This window comes from Monocercomonoides exilis (genome assembly GCF_001643675.1).
Source record: "Monocercomonoides exilis strain PA203 chromosome Unknown scaffold19-1596985, whole genome shotgun sequence".
Classification (NCBI taxonomy): Eukaryota; Preaxostyla; order Oxymonadida; family Polymastigidae; genus Monocercomonoides; species Monocercomonoides exilis.
This window is the reverse complement of record NW_027150564.1, coordinates 1359707-1380712: the sequence shown is the minus strand read 5'-3', so window position 1 is coordinate 1380712 and position 21006 is coordinate 1359707. Positions and strand designations below refer to the sequence as shown.

The 21006-nt window shown below is 42.0% G+C and overlaps 2 protein-coding genes across 2 annotated transcripts; both read right to left on the bottom strand.

Annotated features, from left to right (window-relative positions):
• Positions 1 to 274: 274 nt before the first annotated feature.
• MONOS_2967 (putative Protein tyrosine and serine/threonine kinase) lies at positions 275 to 7467 on the bottom strand (the record flags this gene model as incomplete). Its single annotated transcript, XM_067872928.1, has 2 exons — positions 275 to 7293; positions 7401 to 7467. 2 exons carry the CDS (start codon positions 7465 to 7467, stop codon positions 275 to 277), a joined length of 7086 nt encoding a protein of 2361 aa, XP_067728629.1.
• Positions 7468 to 11734: 4267 nt separating this feature from the next.
• MONOS_2968 (putative tRNAHis guanylyltransferase) lies at positions 11735 to 20731 on the bottom strand (the record flags this gene model as incomplete). The annotated part of the gene is made up of 6 exons (XM_067872929.1): positions 11735 to 12804; positions 12861 to 13037; positions 13094 to 13154; positions 13207 to 13289; positions 13426 to 20568; positions 20637 to 20731. 6 exons carry the CDS (start codon positions 20729 to 20731, stop codon positions 11796 to 11798), a joined length of 8568 nt encoding a protein of 2855 aa, XP_067728628.1. The 3' UTR covers positions 11735 to 11795.
• Positions 20732 to 21006: the final 275 nt, after the last annotated feature.

Sequence of the window (21006 nt, the reverse complement as noted above, 5' to 3'; positions counted from 1 at the left end):
CAAAACAAAAGCTGTTGATTTGCACTTGCAGATTGCTGTTGATAATTCAAATACCCAATGGAACGCACTGAAAGATGAATGATCTGATACTACTATATATCTGGCTGTGTTTTGGCGAATTTGTAATTTCAGTCTCTTCAAAGACTTGATTTGAAACATTCTTGGGAATTGTATCATTTTGAATCCTATGAGCGAACAACAGAAAATAAGCATTTTCCTGTTAGCAAGGCTCATGAGTGTTACTGAATCGATGAATCATTAGGAGCATGCTTGCTTAGCAATTGTGTTGTGTGTTTCTGTGTGTTGTTGTTGCTGTTGCATCTGATGAAGCAGTGGCAGATTGGGGAATGAAGCTGCCACTGTATCCATAATCGGTGTCAGCCTCGAAGTCGACAGCATCAGACATTGTGAGCATGACAGCGCCTGCAGGGAAGTGCTGAATGAAGATCCTCTTGAGGCTTTCGAGCGATGGTCTGTCTCCAGGTGCACGCGACCAGCATTCCTTTGCCACGCTGGCAAAAGACGAACTGCAGATCCTGTCGATATTTGGCCTCTCCCCATTCACAATCTTCTGCCCCGCCACCTCTGCCTCATACTCCCCAAACGGGATCTCCAGCGTCAGACACTCCCACAGCATTATCCCGATCGAGAACACAACTGATTCCTTTGTTGCTCCCATCTTTTTGTTGATCAGCATCTCAGGTGCCTTCCACCTCATACACTCTTTTCTATTGTCATCCTCATCCTCAAATGCTGATGATGGCGGTGGCGAGTCTTTCCCATTTCTGTTCACAGTGGAGCAATCAGATGTTGATGTGACAACGGTTGATGAAGAGATGGATGAAGTGTCTGAGTCTGAAGAAGAGCAATCCGAATGAAGTGCAATGCAGATGACCATGTGCTCAGAGAACAGGACAATGTGAGGGCTGAGATTGGCCAGCGAAGAGAGTTCATCTTCCTCGTCTTCAAAGGAGTAAAGCGCAAGATTAGCCGCCCAGAACAGGATCTGGGCAGCTGTCTGCTCTCTTTGCTGAAGACTCCCAATCGCCATCTCTTTCTTCTCATTTCTTCCATGCAGCAGCATGAACAGCGAATCCCTCAGATCCACAATCAACTTTTCATGAGGTGAGGAGCAGGCCATTGCATCCACCAGATTCGACATTGACGAAGTGGTTGGACACAGATCTTCCCTTCGAACAAAAGTGGATTCAGTGTCTGAAGTGTCTGTTGTTGAAGTGGATGAGATGGATGGAGATGGTGTTCTCTTTCTTGTCTCTTCCTCATCATCAACCTTCTCCAACATCCATTCAGGAATCTTGTCTGAATCTCTCCCCAGAATGTATTCGGTTGATCCACTCTCTGACAGAAGATGCTCTGATGATTCGGAATGTCCCAAGCTTTTCGCATACACCCTTTTTTTAATCCTCTCTTCATTCTTCTTCTCTGCCTCCCTTTCTGCTCTCCTCCACTGCTCCTCTGGAGACATCTCCATCGTCACCATCTCAAATGCTTTTGGATCCTTTCTGATGTTGTCATTCACAATCTCTTCCAATTCCTCTTTTCTTTCCTTCACTTTCTTCCACCGAACAACCAGAACAATTATGACCACAAGCAGTATTACAACAACCACAACGCAAACAATCAATAGCCAAAATGTTTTCCCTTCTTTTCCTCCTTCAACGATTCTTTCATCTTCTTTTTGCACAATCTCGCTCCTGTTCTTCAAAAGAAATTGTGCTGTAGATGCTGTAGCATTTAGGCTTCCAAACAGAATGCGCACTGACACTTCTGTGGTGTCAGGTACCGAAGTCACGATTGAGGCTGGGATAACTGCATGGATTTCTGTTTCATTTTCAAAGAGTTCTGCTTGCAGCGGATATGTCTTGAGTTGATGGAGGGAGCCGTCGATGGAATCAATCTGGAGGAGCAGGTGGCAGGGGAGGAGTAAAGAGCCGATGAGATCCAGAGAAAGTGCATCGCCTTGGATATGTGAGTTAACTGAGTGCAGCTGTGGGATGAAGAATGGGGAAAGCCTTTCTGAGGCCAAGCCTGCAAGCGTGCAATCGTCTCCTGCAATCCACATTGAGGTGTTGGGGAGAAAGCCATCTCCTCCCTTGAGGCTGATGATGTTCAGGAGTGCGTTGTGTGAGCAGATAACGTTGTTTCTGATGGATGGGTATCCAGCAGCGTTTGGATTGTTGCCGGAAAAGAGTCCAAACTGAATGGAAATGTTTCCGCCAGAGATCGACAGTCCTCCCTTGGACGAATTGGCGATTGTGGTGTCTTTTATTGCTCCCGAGCAATTGAGAAGATCGATCATGGAGCCATTCCACTTGCACAAATCTTTGAATGAATCTGCGTTGGATCTGAGTTGTTGCGGGTCAGTTTCTCCATCAAATGCACACGAAGTTATGCTTGCATTGGATTGGCCAGATAAAGCAGAGATGCTCCCTTTATCTGAGGGAGAGACGCATTTTCTGAATGAGCAGTTCTCCAATTCGAACGATGGTGATGAAAGTGAAGCAGCCATGCAGCATGGGCCCATTGAATCTCTGGATATGTTTTGAAACGATGATTGCCTGATACTTAATGAGGAATTTGCATATACAAGGTTCACAGCACAACCATTTGTCAGCACTATTTTTGTTGATGAAAGATTGTTCATCTCGACATTTGCATCTTGGCATTCGATGGAAAGCAAGGAGCCAGACAGCACAGATATGGCATCAAATTCGGAATGATAGCACTGGATGTTCGAGCAAGCACCAGAGCCATCTGAGGAAAATACAATCAAGCTTGCTTTGCTCTCAACATTTCTGACTTGAATTTTTTGGAGCTGGGAGTCTTTGCAGTTGTGAAGGATCAGAGCGGATTGTTCAAGTTCACAACTGGAAATAAGCACCTGCAGCATGGAGAGGTTCACAAGATTGCGAAAATCAAACAAGAGATCAGAATTCACATCAGAAATGTTCAAGTTCATAAATGAGCAATATTGTCCCCCTTTTGCTGCTACGCATGGAGAACCAAGATGGAGGGAAGCAAAAGTGCATTCGTTGATCAGCAGCCTGCCATTCTCCACGAGAATGATAGAGCAATTCAACCTCATTTCAGGATAATCATTCGAATCATCTTGGGAGAAGAGTGCATCTGTAATTGACAAGCTGCCATCAGTCAGGGATAATAAGCTGGAGTGTGGAGAAGAAAACGCGCTTCCGAACATGAACTTCAGAAACTCGATTTTCACTCTGGATGCACACGTGAGAAGGCTGTTCATCCTGCTCTCAATGCTCCTGTTCAGGAGGATTGTCCCTCTGTTGCTTTCCTGCTCCAGCGACTTGATCGAGACATCATGGATGCTTGCTTCACCACAAACCAGAGAAACCTTGTCGACAAGCAAGTTGCTGTAAACAGAAGGAATGATGTGAGACAATGCAATATTCAAGGAAGAGCAGGGCGCATTGATAGCTCCGCACTGGCGTGAATCTGAGGTGTTGTCTGCTGAAGAAGAGGTAAATATTGTCTCACTCTGATACACAATTACGAGGAGCAAGAGATCTTGCTCGTCAGCATAGTTTTGTGCAGTGCATCCCCAAATGGCGAGCTCCTGGTTGAATGGTGGCCTGAAGTCGAGCTGGAATAGCTCGTTCCTTATTTGGGATTCCACATTGGAGCATCTCACATATATGTCTCTTCCTCTGAACGCCTTGTTCTCCAAGAATGTGATATTTTTGAAGAGGAAAGGCAGCGCGCTATCGCTTGCAATTGATGAGCAATCCAGGAATATTGCGCCTCCCCTTCCAGTTGTTGAGCAGAAGCACTCCGAGATTGTGGATAAAGTGCAGCGAAAAGATGCTTTTTCATCTAACCTCATGGTTATGCATCCTCCGCTCTCACTTTGGCTGCTTCCACAGTTCTTTATGGAAGTGTTTTGGACAGACACGCTAAAAGGCTGGCTGCCAGAGGAGCTGATGATGGAGGGCTCAGAAGGAGTGCTTTGAAGAAGCGAGTGAAGGGTGCAGTATTTGAGTTGCACTGTTGGGCAAATGTCTTCGTTGATTTCCTGTGCCATTGCTGGTGGCATCACTTGCGGTAACACTTCCACAATGCTTTTGCCCATGAGTTCAACATTACTCATTGAGACATTTGATAAGATAGAATTGCTTCCGCACGATGCAATGAAGATGCGACCTTCGCATTTGATGGACTGAAATGAGCAAAGCGACAATTCGCAAGTACCAGAAAAGCAGGCAACGAAACAATAAGGAATCACTGTGCCAGAGGTGCTGGTAAACAAGCAACTTTGAGCAGAGAAAGCGCCAGCAGCAGTGCTTATCAAATATGTTTGGCTCCATCCCGAGCCATGGTCACAACAGATATCGATGCTCAAGAGGGAGCATGTGCCAATGTTTGTCAGCACAGAGTCTGTATGTTGCTGCTTTCCTGGTTGTTGCGAAATGGCTGCTGCAAATAACAGAGCAGAGTGAGAGTCAATATCGGAAGAGGTCAGAGTATTGTTTGAAATGTCGACTTCGCAATCCACTTGAACTTCATCGACAACGAGGAAAATACTCATGTTTGCTTGTGCTGGATTATCTGAAGCACAGAAATGCTTCTGGCCGTACTGCATTGTTGCGCATGGCTCTCTCTCGCTTCCGCAGCGAAGAACATCCCAGCCGCTGTTCTTGCTGAGATGGATTTCTTGAGAAGCAAATCCAATCAGAAATCTGCCCAGATCGAAGTTTGTTTTTGTGGAGTCGCTTCCGATAAACAGATTTGTATCATCTGCTGTCTCACTCACTTCAAGCGCTAAAGACTGGTTTGTGATGGAAACATTTAGGTCTGATGAAAGAAAGAACATGTTTTCCCCGTGTTTTGCAGAGCACTGATCAAAGGTCATCTGCTGGAAGGAGAATGCATTGGAAGCCGAACAGTCAAAATAGATGCCTCCTCCTTTTCCAGCTGTTTCACATTCCGCGCAGCATTTTGTGAATGTGATGTTTTCCATCTTGAATTGGCCATCAATATCAGCAACCACTTTCATCGCGCCTCCCTCGATGCTCTGAGTGCTTTTGACATTCGTGACATTCCAATGGGAGCACTCAACACAGCTTGAAATATGGGATGAAAACAGCACTGCACTGTTTGCATTTGCACGGACCATCCCTTCGAAAGAACATGAAACAAGAGATATGATCCCACTGCTCGTTGTGGCACCATTCAGGAGTTTTGCTGCTGATGATGGAATCACATGGATAAGAGGATGATTACCAATATCTGTGTTTTTCACATTCAATGAAATGATTGTTGCTTGAGTGCTTGTGTCGCTCTCGCACACGGCTATGGGCGCGTGCTGAAGGCAGTCTGAACTCAAGGTGCAGCTGTCGATATTTAGTATTCCTCCACAAATCTGAAACAACCAGTAACCCATCTGGCCAAGCTCGCCTTGTTGCATCCCGAATGAGCAAGATTTCATCGTCAGCATGCCTTCAGAAGACAAGAATATCAAGGCCTCAATCTCAGTATCAAATGAAGAAGGAAGCAAAAAGTGGATCAATTCGACAGACACATCCCCTGTTGAAGCCATCACTTTTCGTGTTGAGGCCTGCAGCGACTTGATGCAAGTGATTTCGGCTTTTGATGTATTTGATGATTTCAAATCCAAATTGTGCAATGTCGTTTCGTTTTCAATTGTTGCTGAGGCAAGAACAGCTACTGTCTTTGCGTTTTCTTCATCCAACCTCTCCACACAGTAATTGAGCGAGTGGCACGGATAATCCGAGAATCCACACACCACAGTATCAACACCGTCATTGCTCCTAACATGGATTGTTTGCCCAACATCCTCCAAAAACAAAACCAACGGAATTGAATGCTCATGGTCATTCCCAGTGAACCCTTGCAAACTGCCGAAGGAGCTGTGCCCCAATGCATAGGCAAGCGGAAGTGTTTCGTTTGTGATAGATTCTCTGAGATTTGGTGATTTCACAAACAAGTCATTTCCATGTTTCGCTTTGTTTGGCTTTTCCACAGAAAAAGAAGGAGTGGTGATGGCAAATGTAGCATTTGAATGAACAAGATCCAGAAAGATTCCTCCTCCAAATCCCACTTGCGAATTAAAAGGTGCCTCGCATTCTTCAAATGAGCATGACGAAATGGTTGCAGAGCATGTATTTTGAAGTGAGAGGAACAATGCACCTCCTCCATTTCCATCTGCAACCACCCTGCAACGCTTAAAGATGCAATTGTTTATTGAAGTTGAAAAGGTGCCTTCTGATATTTTACTCCATGATGCACTCAAGCATCCACCATTTTGCGCACATTCGATATCTGAAAAAGAAGTGTTCGAAATAATGATGGATTTGCAGTCGGAAGTTGCAAAAGCACATCCTTGTGAAAAAACAAACTGTGACACATTTACGAACTCTATTGTCATATATCCATTTTCAGCATTGATTAGAGGTTGAATTGACGGCTGATTCGATTGAGCACTTTTTGTGAAAGAGCACAATTCAAGCTGCAGAGAACCAGATGACCCGATTGTAATGGCAGATCGATTGAACACGCAAACAAAAGAAATCCTTTTTGCATTCAGCGAACCATTGCCGATGGAGATGAGATGATCTGTGAGCGAAGCCTCATGGCATTTTATTGCTGATTTGCTGTTTGTTATTCCGTTGAGAACAATGTTCATCCAATCAATTTCAATTATGTCTTCAACAAATACTTCTTCGCCCATATACACATTTTGATTCAGTTGTTCTCTCCACCTCGTCACTCCATATTCAATCGATTTGCATTCCGAACCAACTCCTCCGCAAGTGTTCACATCGTTTCCCGAATTGCTAATGTGTATTTCTGACTGGGGAGATGGAAGATATGAGTCATATGCAACACCTTTATCATCTCCGCAATCCAAAGCATATTGAGCACATTGAACAACTTTTCTTGGAGCTGTTGAATAAGAAAGACAGTATAAGATCTGGACTGTGTGATTGTTTAGGCTATATCCCTTTCCGATAAAAATATCCGCACCATGTGATAGTTTCTGCACTGTATTGTTTTCAAATAGGCAAAACTGTATTTCAAGACTCTTATTATTGTTATTTTCTGAAGTGTCAAATCCTCCTGCTCCGCATTGAGTATCCCCTTTATTCAAATAACAATTCGATATGACAAAATCATATTTCTGAAGTTGAAGAAATACCGTTCCTGCGTAAACAGATGCATAAGAACACTTGAACACTGAATCTAAAATTGATCCACTTCCTCCCATATACCATGCAACACTTCCTCCTAATTTTGATGAACAATTATCAAAAGAACAGCAAACAATCAAAGAAATATTGCTTGAAATATGTGCAAATGCACCACCAATTGAACTCAATCCTGTTCCTGCACACTTGGAAAAAGAAGAATTCGAAATTTCGCAATTGCTTCCATTGATGAAAACAGCTCCTCCATATCCATATTGACCATTAAACGTATCAATGCATTCTGAAAAAATACATTTTTCAACAGTGAGCTTGGCATTTTCGCTTACCGCAATTGCACCTCCATGAAGAGCGCTGCATTCAGAAAAAGAGCAATCTTCAAATGCGATATCACCTTCTGTAAATGATTGTGTTGTATTTGAATAATTTTTGTGAGAATAGGTGTTTCTCGAACGAATAAAGGAAGTGTTTGTGGAGGAGAAATCACCATAGCCTAGTGAACCTGAAATAATCACTCCATAAAACGGACAAATGCAAACTGTGATGAAGCAGTTTTCAATTTTGCTTTCTTGATTAGAACGCAAGTGTTTTGAGTGCATGTTATTGTTTTGAGTGGAAATGTTGTGGAAACAACAATGTGAAGCAGAAGAAAATGATAAATTGATATCTGCAATAAATGGATTCTCGAATGAGGTTGAAAATGATGAAAACGAGCTGAAAGAAATGAGAACTAATCCTGTTGAAGAAATTGAAGAGGAGCTTGTTGAGACAAGAGAAGGCAAAGCACCACTTTGCAATGTGTTTATGATGGAAATATTAATCAAATTGACAATTCCATTTGAACACTCAAAAGGAGAGACAGCAAGCGTTGGGAATAATTCAAGAAAGCAATTATTCATTGACAGTTTCGATGCATCTCTTTTAATCAGTAAAGAAGGAGTGCTTGTTTGGACAAGAATAATTTCTCTGACAAATAATGAAGAATTCAGCAAGATCATTTCTCCTCTCACGCAACTCAACATCATGCTTTCATATGTGTTTGATTTCAAACAATCATTTATTCTGAACTGACTAAAATAGCCAATTGTTAAAGTGTTTTCTGTTTCAAAAAATTTTTGGATATCATTTGTCTCTGATGAAGAGAATTGTATTTTGTTTGACGAAAAAATCTCTTCATTTTTGAAAGAAGGTGAAATGGCAGTATCTTGTTGATTTTTGAATGTATTATCTTTTGTGATAATTTGAGAATATATGTTTTTAATTGTTTGCTTGCAATCATCTGCTGAAAATAAACAGTTTAACAAAACAATAAATATAAATAATGTTTGTTGAAGTGTTTTTTTCATCGTGCATTATATTCCTTAGGAGGATATATGGGACGAAATTTTTTGTTTTATGAATTTTGTTCCAAATATTATTTTCAAATATTTTTCTCAATTTTTTAAAAATATCGAGTTTTTTTTTTTTTTTTTTTTCACTTTGTTGGAAGACATGTCGTGAAATAATTGCAGAATAAGTCTGGAACAAATCTCTGATTTTTTTATAATAGTAAATATTATGCTCCATATGAATTATGATCCATTCCATCATTTCCAAATTTATTTCTCAATTTGAGAATTTTTCAGTATTTCTTTGCATTGTTTCAGTTTATGCATAATGATTTTATTGAAGAAAATGTTTGGAATAAATCTTTGTTTTATTCATAATTGCATAAGTTATTCAACAAATGTGTGAATGTTCTTTTTTTTTTTTTTAAGTTTGTTTGTTTATTCGTTTGTTTAATTGAAAATTAAAAAATCTGCCGAAATATCAATATTCCGAAAAAAAAAAGCTATGGTTTCCATTCTAAGAATTAGACTTTGACAGATATCATGAGTTATTCTCTTTGCAATTGCTTCTTATCCATAATAACTGCAAGTTATTTGCAATAAGTTCATTTTTCCGAAAAGAAACACACTCCCCGTGAAATGTCAATATCAATTATAATTATTTTTCCATAAGAAGAAAAAATCTTTTATTCGGATTTTCTTTTAATATTCAATCAACAAATGTGTAAAAATTGAATCTTCAAACAAAAGGAAGAACCATAATTCGTGAAAAAACCGTTGCAACAACGTTAAAATCACTTCAGTTTTTTTGAACGATGTTTTTTTAAATTAACATAAATGTTGCAGCTGTCTGGATTCAGAAAAAGCATTTTCCATTATTTTGAAAAAAGAAATGGAAGAGAAGGAAATATTCTTTCCGAAGAGAAATGAAGAATAAAATTTGGTTTGGTGAACACACAGTTGCTACAGGACTTGGTAACGATAAACATGTTTTTCTGAAAGGAATCAATGATCGGATTTCTTTGTTTTGACAAAAAAATATAACAAATATAATAAATTTTGAAAGAGATATTTTTAAAAATACTATTAAAAACAAGTTGCAGAATATAGCAAAACAGAACGAGTTCTTTTTTGATGAAAGTGATTCGTATATGTTTGAAATTGATGGAATGAACTTTTCCATCATATTATTTTTAAAAAAAGTTACACTCAGAAACGATCCATCGAAACAAAAGTCCTATGTCATATTCAAAGAATATAGAAAGAAATGAAAACAAAGGAGTTTTTCATTTTTTCGTGAATATTTCAAATGGAGTGAAAGATAAGGTGTGTCGACTCATTCTCTAACATTAATTGCGGGATTTTCAGTTTTGGAAAAATCAGTATGGTGAGAGGGGATCAACTTATCAATTCATACAAAGAAATTTTTTTATTCAGTTTTCAACTTAAAAAGAAAATTTATAAAAAGAACAAGTTTATTGCAAAAAATAAAAAATAAGATTTAAACCTTATAATAAAAAACCAAAAATTCTTGAAGAATAAAAAAAGGACAAAAGAAACATTCACACTTCATGATTTCATGCTTAACAGAAAATACAAAAACAAACAGGAGAGAATAACAATCTTTGTATACGATGGCGTCGTCAAGATCACAGATTCCATCAATTCAAAGCAGTTTGCCGCAGCAGCATCAAAAGCACAGTTCGTGCGTTTCGAGCTAAAAGGGCAGTATGAAAACTTGGAAGACCGCAGGCAATCAGCAAAGAGAAAGAAGAAACAGTTCTGGATATGATCAAAATTGATTCTATTTGTGGGAGCAGTTTGACAATGAAGAAAACAAGAGAATTGATTTGCTCAAGTTTTTTATTGCAACAATAACATTTTTTCTTTTGATGGAAAATGCTATAAACGATACAAAAGAAGAAAACGAGCCACATATAACAGTTTCAAATGCTTCGGCGTATGGGTTTTTGAAGTGGCATCCTGAGTTGACGAAGAGCAAACCATAAAGTTTGGATATAAATCGGCTTGCAATGTCTTGCAAGAGAATAATGAAGCATTGGTATCAAATGATCTCAAAATCACACGAAAATAATAACAACAAAATTTCAGTTATTTGTTATGGAGATGAATCTTCTTTCTATGTACCACCGGCTGCTAATATCAAAGTTATCCATTCATCTGTCCAAAGCGCTGAGTGCTGTTTGAAAGCACAAAAAACAGACACCGCGATACTCGTTGCTGCCGTGGCTGTAGGTAATTATTCATGACTTTGCATCATTCTCAAGGCAAATATTAAACAACCGGACGAATTTGTTCCGCTTCTCTCGCCAACTCTTGAAATTTGGTCCAATAAAAGAGGATAAATGGACTAAACTCACAACAAAAAATATGTTGAAACAATTCTACTCTCTTTTTCCATGAAAGAAGTTAGCGTATATTTTTTGAAACAAAGAAATATCACCTTTTCTTTGATTCCTCATTCTTCACGAGGAGCTCCTTCTATTTGGAGATTTTCTTCAAAGAATATCTTTAGCGTCATCAAACATATCCCGCACAGCTATTATCTGTCCCGACCGCTCGATAAAGGAGTGTTTACAATACTCAAGACTTTCCTCTCATCTTCATTTGATGTTTTTTCATCAAACTCATCTTCTTCTCCAAAAAAAGCGCTTCCTGATGTGCTTCCTCAAGCAATCCACTCCGCTTAAACTCTTTCTGTCATCAATAAAGCTTTTAAAGAAATCTGAATCCTTCAAAATTCATTCTGTCCTGTTCTCCACAAACTTCCTAAAACATCATAATCCTTTCTTCATTATCACAACAATTATTTTGATAATTTAGGGAAATTAATTCTTGAAAAAAGCACTTCTCGATGATTGGGAACTGTTTTTGAAACAAAATGAAGAAATAAAAAAAAAAAGTCGAAAAAAGAGAAAGAAATTGAAAAGTGTGAAGTTTTTGAATTCAAGCACAAAATCAATAGAAAACGCTCTGCTGTTATTTTTGATGATCTAAAACGAAGATGAAAATGAAGAGATAAAAAGAAAACATGGAAAAGGGAGGAAAATAAGAAGAATTGATTCGCTATTTTTTTTTTTTTTTTTTTTTTTTTTTTTTTTTTTTTTTTTTTTTTTTTTTTATTCAGATTGAAATGTTTTTATCATAAAAAAAGAATGAGAAGAAATACACTCATTAACATCAAATAAATTATTTTTCTTTTCTTCTTGACAAAATGTTTTGAGAAAATATTTTATTATTGTTTAGAATTTTGCTTTTCCAATTGTTTTTCTTTTTCTTCTCTCTTCATCTTTCCCTTTTTCCAAACTGACTCGCGCTCCACAGCTTTTTCAACAGGATGAAAAGGATCAAATAATCCATGATCAAAAAAGCCAAGAATATATGGATGAGCGTTCCAGAAATCATCTTTTATAATATCGACATGTAATAATTCCAAATGTTCTTTCCCATCAAAAGGGAAATCTTTCACAAAATTTGACTTATTCAGAGAATCATCACTTAACTCTTCTTGTAGTTTTTGTTCACATTTCGCGCTTTCAGTGCAATCATGCACATTTAATTTATGTTTTTGTTGAATTTTTTCCCATTCACTTGATCTTCGTATTACAACTGTTCCCTTTTTGTGTTTTTCAGAAAGAAAATTATAATTTATTCCGAGTCTGAAAAGCGTTTCATTCTTGAAAAATACTGGAGACGGATGCGTAAGATATTCACGGACACCCAGCGTTTGATGTTGCGATTCTTCTTTTGCTGGAGATGTTGAATTAGTTGAAATATTACTCAGTGAAGCTATCCGAGCAGTTATTTCAGAAAATGTACTGGTTGATGGAGACGCAATGTCCTTAACTATTATTGATGGAAATACTTTTTCAATTTCTTCCTTTGGAAACGATAAAAGACTCAGAATGCTAACTAAAGTTTCATGTTGAAGATGTTTTTTATTTTCCTTCTGCTCAGATGTCTGCTTTTCTGATGGAACTGTAAAAATACGATTTGTAAATTTCTCGGCTGATTGCTGATCAACACCTTTTTTAACTAAAGCCCAAAATGTTGTGTTATACATGTTGTTAATATGACAGTCAACTTGCCTCCAAGAAAAATAATCACGGACAACTTCAGGACGAGGATAGGCAACAACGCGCCCATCAAAAAAAGGTGCTTTGTCAAGAGGCATTTCAAAGAAATGACTCCATTTTAAAACATAGTTTGATGAAAAGCAAGCGGCAACAAGAGATGTGATTTTACTGAATTAAAATAAATACTCATAACCAACAAATTTTTTAAAAATAAATATGAAAACCTGGAACGTCGCAAAAAGCATTTTGCATCTCTTTGGAAAAGAAAGCTATATTCATCACTTTGTCCATATGCTAAAATAATATCATTGAATTCTTCCATAACAGCAACTGCGCACGCATTCATAAGATCAATTGCCCGATCGTCATTTGGCTTTAAAAATGAGTATTTATCACAAAATCTTGTAGAAAAATAAATTACAGAGCTTCACCGAAAATTTAAGAAAAAACAATCAACTTTGTAAATCCATGTCCATCAACCCTAACGACGAGATACATTTCCGGCAATAGTGCGTCATCTTTAAAATAAAAATAACGTTAATTACTGATCAACACAGACAAGAATCACACTCGTCTCAAAAGATTTCACATAATCAAATTTTGAGTTCGTCATTTTATTATGGAAATTGATCACATTTTTCTTTGAAAAAAAACTTCAGAAAATTTGTAAAAAAAAAATAAAAAATTATAAAACTCTAACCTCACAATATAAAAATAATCAAAACAATATATATAAATATAACATTAATTTTAATTAAATAAGAGGAAATTCGAAATATGTGTCATAACGAATTATGAGTTGGTTGCCATATCTGTGGTGTGGCGGGGACCATTGGAGTGTGATATATCGTTGTTGAATGATATTGTGTTCCCCCAAGTGTTGATTGACGCTCAGTGTGCAGTGGCGATGGAACGAGTTGATCTAACTGCTCAGCAACAGATACATCAGTTCGTAGAACGACATTATTCCTTTTCGTCTCTGTGCCTCTTGGATGCGTAGAAAAGGGAGACGGATTAAGTGCTCGAGCCTTTGAGAAAGGAGATGTGACAGCCAGCGTAGGCGGCGGTAGCCTCGGCGACTCCTTTGGAAGTGTGGAGATGTTCAGCCGCTGCCGCCTGGTCAGCATCAGCACAGACGGAGGAGGAGGAGGATTGGCTGAAAGCGGAGAAGGCATCAGCAAGTTTGAGGAAGAAGAAGTCGAATTGAGCGGAACCGGCGAAGCATCCTCGATCTGCGAATGCGACGGCGAGTGGTGGACAGGAATGGGCAGTTGGGGAACCCTCTCGCGATGCTGCTTGCTCTGCGGAGGAGAAGAGAAGTGCGAAGGGACAGCTCCTGAGCCACGCCGACTTTGCACATTCCGAATGAAGCTGTGCTGCACATCCATGAAACGCGCACCGTCAGCAGCAAAGTCTTCCGTCGCGGGCTGCCGAGGAGAAGGCGTATCGCTTGGCGTGCGGGAAGAAGAAGAAAGCATGACAGAGAGATTGGAGGACGATCTTCTGTGTGCTGATAGCATCTGCTTCAGCCGGGTTGGATGAGAAGAGTCTTCGTCTTCGCTCGTCAAAGCGTCTTCCTCGTCGTTGTCGTCTTCATCGACAGAAAAACGAATTGCTTGCAGCTCACTCAAAAGCCGCTCTTGAGCACCAACGCTGGATTCATCTCCTCTTTCATCAGCTTTTGCTTCTCCTTCTTCTCCGCCTTTCAGTTCTTGCATGGAGCGAATCGAAGCATTCAGATTGCTTCCACCAGGAATCAAGCTTTTCTCTCTCTTGTGCTTCTTCCTTTTGCTCTTTAAGAGTGTTTCGTTGGACGACGAAGTTTGTGAAGAAACTGGAAAAGGCAGCGGGGCTGGCTCCTCCACAGGAATCAGAGGATTGCGACTAAGCACAACATCCAGTGGCTTTTGCTCCTTTGAGATGTAAACACCATAAGTGCCAATGAGTGCTCCTTCTAAAGAAAACAAAGCGATGTTCTTGGAAAACGATAAGCAGATGAACAATGTGTTATTGACAACAGGTTTAGTGGGAGCCGAACTAAATTGAATCGTCGGAGATTGAGATGAATTTGGAGATGGTGAAGATGAAAGTGCACTATTTTGTTTCTCGGCATCTTCAATCTGCTTGTCTGTATCAACACCTCCGCTTTGAACTGCGTGCGAGGTGTAAAGTCTCCCTCGCTTGACTGTCTCTTCAGGGATGTTGACAAACGTAGCTGCGCTGATCTCGTCAAACGTCGCACGCCAATGGTACATCATCACATCTGATTGATTCACCACTGGGAACTTCACGGTCAGAGGCCTTGCATCTTTCTCTCTTTCTTTGTCTTTCTGCAGATCAAGTCGTTGACTCGTTGATGAGCTCATTTGAGATGCGCTGCTTTGGCGGAAAAGCGGAGGCGGGCGCAACTGCTGTCTCATGAATGAAGCAACAGAGGCCGTGTCATTTAGGTTCGATCTTTGCCCAATCACAGCCACCCCATTCCCTCCAAGAGAAGCAAGTGTATTCGATGGAAAAGCCCCGCTCATGTTGCGAGAAATAGAGCCAACAGATTCCCTCAAAGGAGCAGAAGAGAAAAGCGGAGTTCCAAATGGTGGAGTTGTAGAACTGGTTGACTGATCGGCTGGCTGCTGATGGCGCGGTGAAGTCACTAGAGATGGATAAACAGGTGTTGATGGGCGTTGTCTGATGAACGGCGACTGAGAAAATTGAAATGGAAGCTGGTTGTTTGCCTCATTGCCATTTCGTGGAGTGGGCAGCAACTCCAACGAGGAATCAGAGTCTTGTCTGAAAAGCTCGTCTCTCGATTCTTCTTGGCCTGTGTCGTCAGAGCGATTCTCTGTTCTGTTCGTCATAATAGTCGAAGGCTGAGGGGAGTGGAAGCCTAAAAGAGGAGATGACATTGCTGAATGCTGCCCAGGAGAAGCAGGCGGAGACTGAAGGAAAGGATGAACGCCTGTCGGAGATGCTGTTGGCGGGGTGATGTTTCGAGAGGTTGGAGACAATGTCAGCGTGGGTAAATTAATTGCTGAAGCGTCTTTTATCCGGCGAAGCTGCTTCTTCTTCTTCTGCAGCAGCTCCAATGTGACTGAGGCGAATGCCATCAGAATTGACAGCTTGTATATTTGTACAGAACCATCAGAGCAGGCCAGGCAGAGGTAAGTCCCCGTCTTGTCAATCACACATATTGCTGTGTTCTGTCGAGTCTGCACAGAAACAAGAATGTGCCCAAATTCCACACTCCACAAACGCAGATATCCGTCCACGCCATGTGTAATCACAATGCCTGGATGTCCAGGCAGAAACATGCACTGCCCCATTGTTCCTTCTTCACCATCAATTGGCGCACCAACAACCGGCTCTGCATTTTGCTTCTTTGAATACGAGGATTGGAGATCAAAGGTTATTTTAGGAGTTGATTGTGCATGTGATGTAGAGACAGTGGATGAGGAGTGCTGGAATAGCGTGGGTGTTCTTGTCGATCTGTTGACAGCAACTGGAGGCGGAGAATGAAGCGACTCGCGCGATGAAGACGCACCCAATGTGTTGGATGCTCCCTTTGCTTGACGGTTGACCGAATTGAGTCTGCTGAGCGACGGCTTCAGTGTCATCAATTCCATTCCTGTCTGCAGATTCCACGCAACAAGAGAGCCATCGTCACCAGCTGCGACAAGAGTGTGGGGTGCTTCAAAGGCAGCGGTGAGGATGTTCTCACCGTGCCTGTTCATGTTCCACGTGTGGATCATCCTTTCGTTGATGTCTCCGCCGTCTTTGGGAAACTCCTCCAGCGTCCTGATCATCTTTCCTGAGCCACAAATCACAATCAGCTTTGGCGCGCTGGGTGTTGAGCAGTAGAGCACTCTGTTGATGGAGTTCGGCACATCAATCAAGTCGTCGTCTTCGTGCTTCAGAATGCCCAGCCTTTCGTTCATTTCTTCCTCCTCTGTCTTCTCTTCGTTTTCTTCCGCGTTGCTGCCTGAATCATCACTGCTCGCGCCATGTGCATCTTTCTCTTCCTCCTTTCTTTTGGTACCTTCTGCAGGTGCTTTGCTCATTTTGGGCGGGAAGCTGCGAATAAGAACGCCTCTGTTAAAGTCCCAGATTTGCAACGACCCGTCCACACAGCCAGTTATTAGACGTCTTCCTGTTGAATCGAGTGTGGCGCAGTTGATGCTGCTTCCACTCTGAGTACATTGAAATGACAGCAGATGCCTCGCATTCGACGCACACCACACACACACTGTATTTGACAGGTCGATGCTGATCAGCTGGTCGAACTCTTCGTTAAACAGCACAGCAAACACATCGCTTTGTGGTGTGACAACTGCTTCTCCTCTCTTCGAGTTAGACTTCCACAAGGCCAGCCTCCGCGAGCCCACAACGACCCCACCAGCAGCAGAGCTGTACAGCAGGCGCGAAAACGGATAGAAAGTGGCTGTGTCAAAGCCAGACACACACTGAAGCGGAGCGCAGTTCTGCGAGTCCCACACGCGTATGGTTCCGTCGTCTGCTGCAGATAAGATAAACCCTGTTGAATGGTCAACAATGACTGAGTTGATGGTGGAGGTGTGCCCTTTCATCGATGCAATCAGCTTCTGCCCAAACGGATCCCACACACACACGTTGTAGTCCAACCCTCCACTCACCAGGATCTTCTGCTGCGAAGAGTACGTTATACACCGCACTCCCATTTGATGCCCCCGCAGTACGCACTTCTCTCTCACCCGCACACAGTCAAAGATTTTGATCAGGCTGTCCATTCCTCCGCTCACAACACCGCCCAGCTCATCCAAGTATTGCAGCGTGGTGATGTGCGACGAATGCACTTTGCACCACCAGTGCACCTCGTTCTGTCGAACAAGCATCTCATCAAAGTCTTCGTCCTCCTCGGCATCTGACTCTGTCTCTGACAGCTCACTTATCTTCATCTCCATCAACAGTCGCTCCTCTTCCTCGCTTCCTTTCTTTCCTGCCCCGTTCTCATCGCCTGGCTTGTCTTCATTCTTCACAGTCACTTTGGAAGTGCCCGTCGAAGAAGAAGGTCGCGTCTGCACTCTGCTGCTCGCTCTCGATGAATTCCGCTCAATGGGCGTTGTTGCTCCTGTCTGTGGCTTCGAGAACATCATCAGCCTCTCCACCACATTTGGCTCATTTTGTGCTGCCTTCTTCTTCTTCTTCTTTCTCAAGTGGCGCTTCATCCAGAGCGACACTGCTTCTTCGTCGCTGACTCCGTTCTGATCCATCATCAGCATGGAATCATTGCTCGATTTTGTGAATGCTCCTTCTTTTTCCAGCGAGCGAGGAGAATAAAAAGTGCGATTGGCTGCACTACCTTTGCCTCTGCTGGTTGATAGAAGAGTTCCGTCGGATGCTTCCATTTCTGCATTTTGTGTTTGGCCAAAGCGATCTCTTGAAGTGAAACGAGTAGCGGACAAAGACAGGGCAGCCGACTGAGGACGAGAAGAAATAGCAGAAGCAGAATCAGCAGCATTTGCAGTCTGCAATTGAGACTGAAAGCGATTTGTTTGCAGATTCGATTCAGAAGAAGAGGGGAGCTTTGGCGGAGAAAGCCGCCGGATGTCTATGCTGGTGACAGGAGAGAGAATGGAAGGAGCTTGTTGTGACTGATATGAAGTGCAGATAGGTGAAACGAGTGCGGCTGAAGAGGAAAAAAGTGAAGTGGAAGGTGATGATGCACTTGATAATGTTGATAAGTTGGATGTAGAAGTGTAAGATGAAGAGGAAGAAGAAACGGAAGCGGAAGCAGAAGTGGAAGAGGAAGAAGCAGAACGGCGAGGTGATGGTGTGAATGCCGGAGAAATAGGCGCTCCCGGAGGTAGATGAACCTGCCCTGTCAAAGAATGGCTTGTTTCAGATTGCCCAAACGACACAGGCATTTCAATCTGCGACGGAGATAAGTTCAACAGCGAAGTGGCAGAGGAAGTCAGCGAAAGCGAAGGCAGTCGAAGATTCTGCTCGTTTTCGCGTGTGGAAAAGGAAGTTGATGAAGCTGAGATTGAACCAGAGGCAGAACCAGAAGGAGTAGGAGAAGAGAACGCAGTGCCAAAGTCGCTCTGAAGTGTCGAAGACTCTTTGCTCCTTTTTGAGGCCGATGCCATTCTGCGCAGTCTGCTCAGGTCTGTCGCGACCATCGTGTTGATTGGGATCGCCAGGAGGTCGTCCCCTTCATCTGCAGATTTCTTTGCAGCGTTACTTGGCGCTGCAATCTTCTGAAGCGCCTTCTCTCCGCTTTCTGTGCTAAGATCATTCGACGCCCGCAGCATCGCCTCGTTCACTGCAAACACGTCGAGCACCCCGTCGTCTCGGCCAACCAGCAGCAGCTCCCTCTTCGCAATTGTCTGCGACGCTCCAACTGCCCCTACACACAGACTCAGCCCTCTCAGGCCGAACAATTGGCCCTTCGGACGCAGTTGGGTGGGCTCGTAGAACACGATGCGGCGGTCGCTGCCGAGTGCGGCAATCCACCCACAGTCAGGAAAGATGCACATCGATACCACAGAAATCACCAGGTCCCCCGCCGTCTTCATCCCAGGCACAACCCCACTCGACATGCCGACCCCTTTTCGATTGAGAAGCGCTTTGTTGAGACTCTCTTCTCGGTCCTGCTGCCTTCCCAGTCGGTACGCAAACCTCCGCTCGCACTCCTGCATTGCGCGGTTGATGGTGCAGGCAGTGTCTTCTTCAGCCTTCGCTCTGATGATCCCCTTCGGAATGTGCGCTGCCTCGTCTCTGAAGAAGTTGCTGGGCGGCTTCGGAGTTTCTTTTGCTTTCTGCAACAGCATCGCCACGTGCTGCCTCTTCTTTTCTCTTTCTGTGCTTGGCCGAGGGTACTTTGTGGGTGTGCGATTGCCTGGCTCATTGTTGATGGTGAGTGGAGGGATGGAGATGGAGAGGCTGCTGGTGCTGTGCGCGATGGATGAGCTTGGACGAGACTGAAGAGGAGATGAAGCGATTGTGCCAAATGTGTTGATTGTATTTGTTGTATTAGAAGGAAGCTGTTGAATCTGATTGGATGGTGAAGATGACAGTAATGACGAAGAAGACAATGGAGAAAGAGCGTTTGAAGAGGTAGACGGAGAAGTAAGTTGTTGAGACGAAATGGAAAGCAATGAATTCATTGGCTGACGAGGAGTAACTGCTGAAGAGGAAAATGATACAGGAGCAAAATCAATGCTTCTTTGAACAGTTGTGGATTTAGCTGCTGAAGGCGATGAAGATAGAGAAGAAGAAGAAGAGGAGGAGGAGGAAGAAGAAGACGAAGAAGATGAAGAAAGAGCAGAAAGAGCAGCCTTGAAAGATTCTGGTTTGTTCTTTTCAGGCATCAAATGCTGCCTCGAAAACAGTTCTTTTGTCAAAGAGACAGAGTTGCACTCACCAGCAGGAAAAAACTTCGGCGGAGGCGAGCGGAGGGTGTGTGGTGTTTCTTTGAACTGCGTTACAGCGATGCTCCTCGACTTCATTGCGAGTGCGTTTGAGATCTCTCTTGAGGATGCAACAGACACGCTGAACAGACCAGACGCTGTTGTCACTAAGTTAACATCTTTTCCTTGTTTAGACTCTTTTTTATCAGACGTGTTTGAGAGTGGGGAAGAAGAAAGTGCTTTGCTTGTCTGTTTGCCTGAAATGGAGGATACGCTGCGAGACGAAGGATCTTTCCCTTCTGCTGTCGCTGAAATGTCGCTTTGCCTTCTTTCTCTGATTTCTGTTCCATTCTTTGTCTTTTCCATCAGAAAGGTTTGTCCAAATACTTCAATTTCTTTTAATCCAGAACTTTTCTCTGCTTCTCCCCCTTCTGCTATTATTGACTTTCCTCCGCCAAATGCAAACTTCTTTACGGCATCAGTGTGATTTGCCTTGTTAAGTATCATCCCATTCACAGCCTCATCCCATAGAATAATCTGCCCATCTTTGCTGTATGTTTCAAAAGAAAATAAAAAGCATGAAAAATAATGAAAAATTTATAAATAGAATTTAAATACCCTGCTGAGATAAATGCGTTTAATTGTGGATGAAACAGAATAGTGGTAATTGAATCTCTGTGAACGGAGTGGCGTTCTCCTTCTGCGCTGTTCATTGGTTCTATCAGACGATACAAATTACCATGACCCTAAAAAAGCAATATAAAACAATAAAAATAAGGCAAGGGCACACTGTTTCATCCTTTACGACAGAATCTTCAAATTCTTGTAGAAATGAATTACTAAAATCTGACCATGATACTGATTTTTTAAAAATATGAAAGAGCTTTTAAAACAAAGCAATGCGCAATAAATTACCTTTTCCTCTACATTCAAAATCAATTTTATGAAACATTGTTTTGAAAACATCATCACTTGGATAATCATTTTT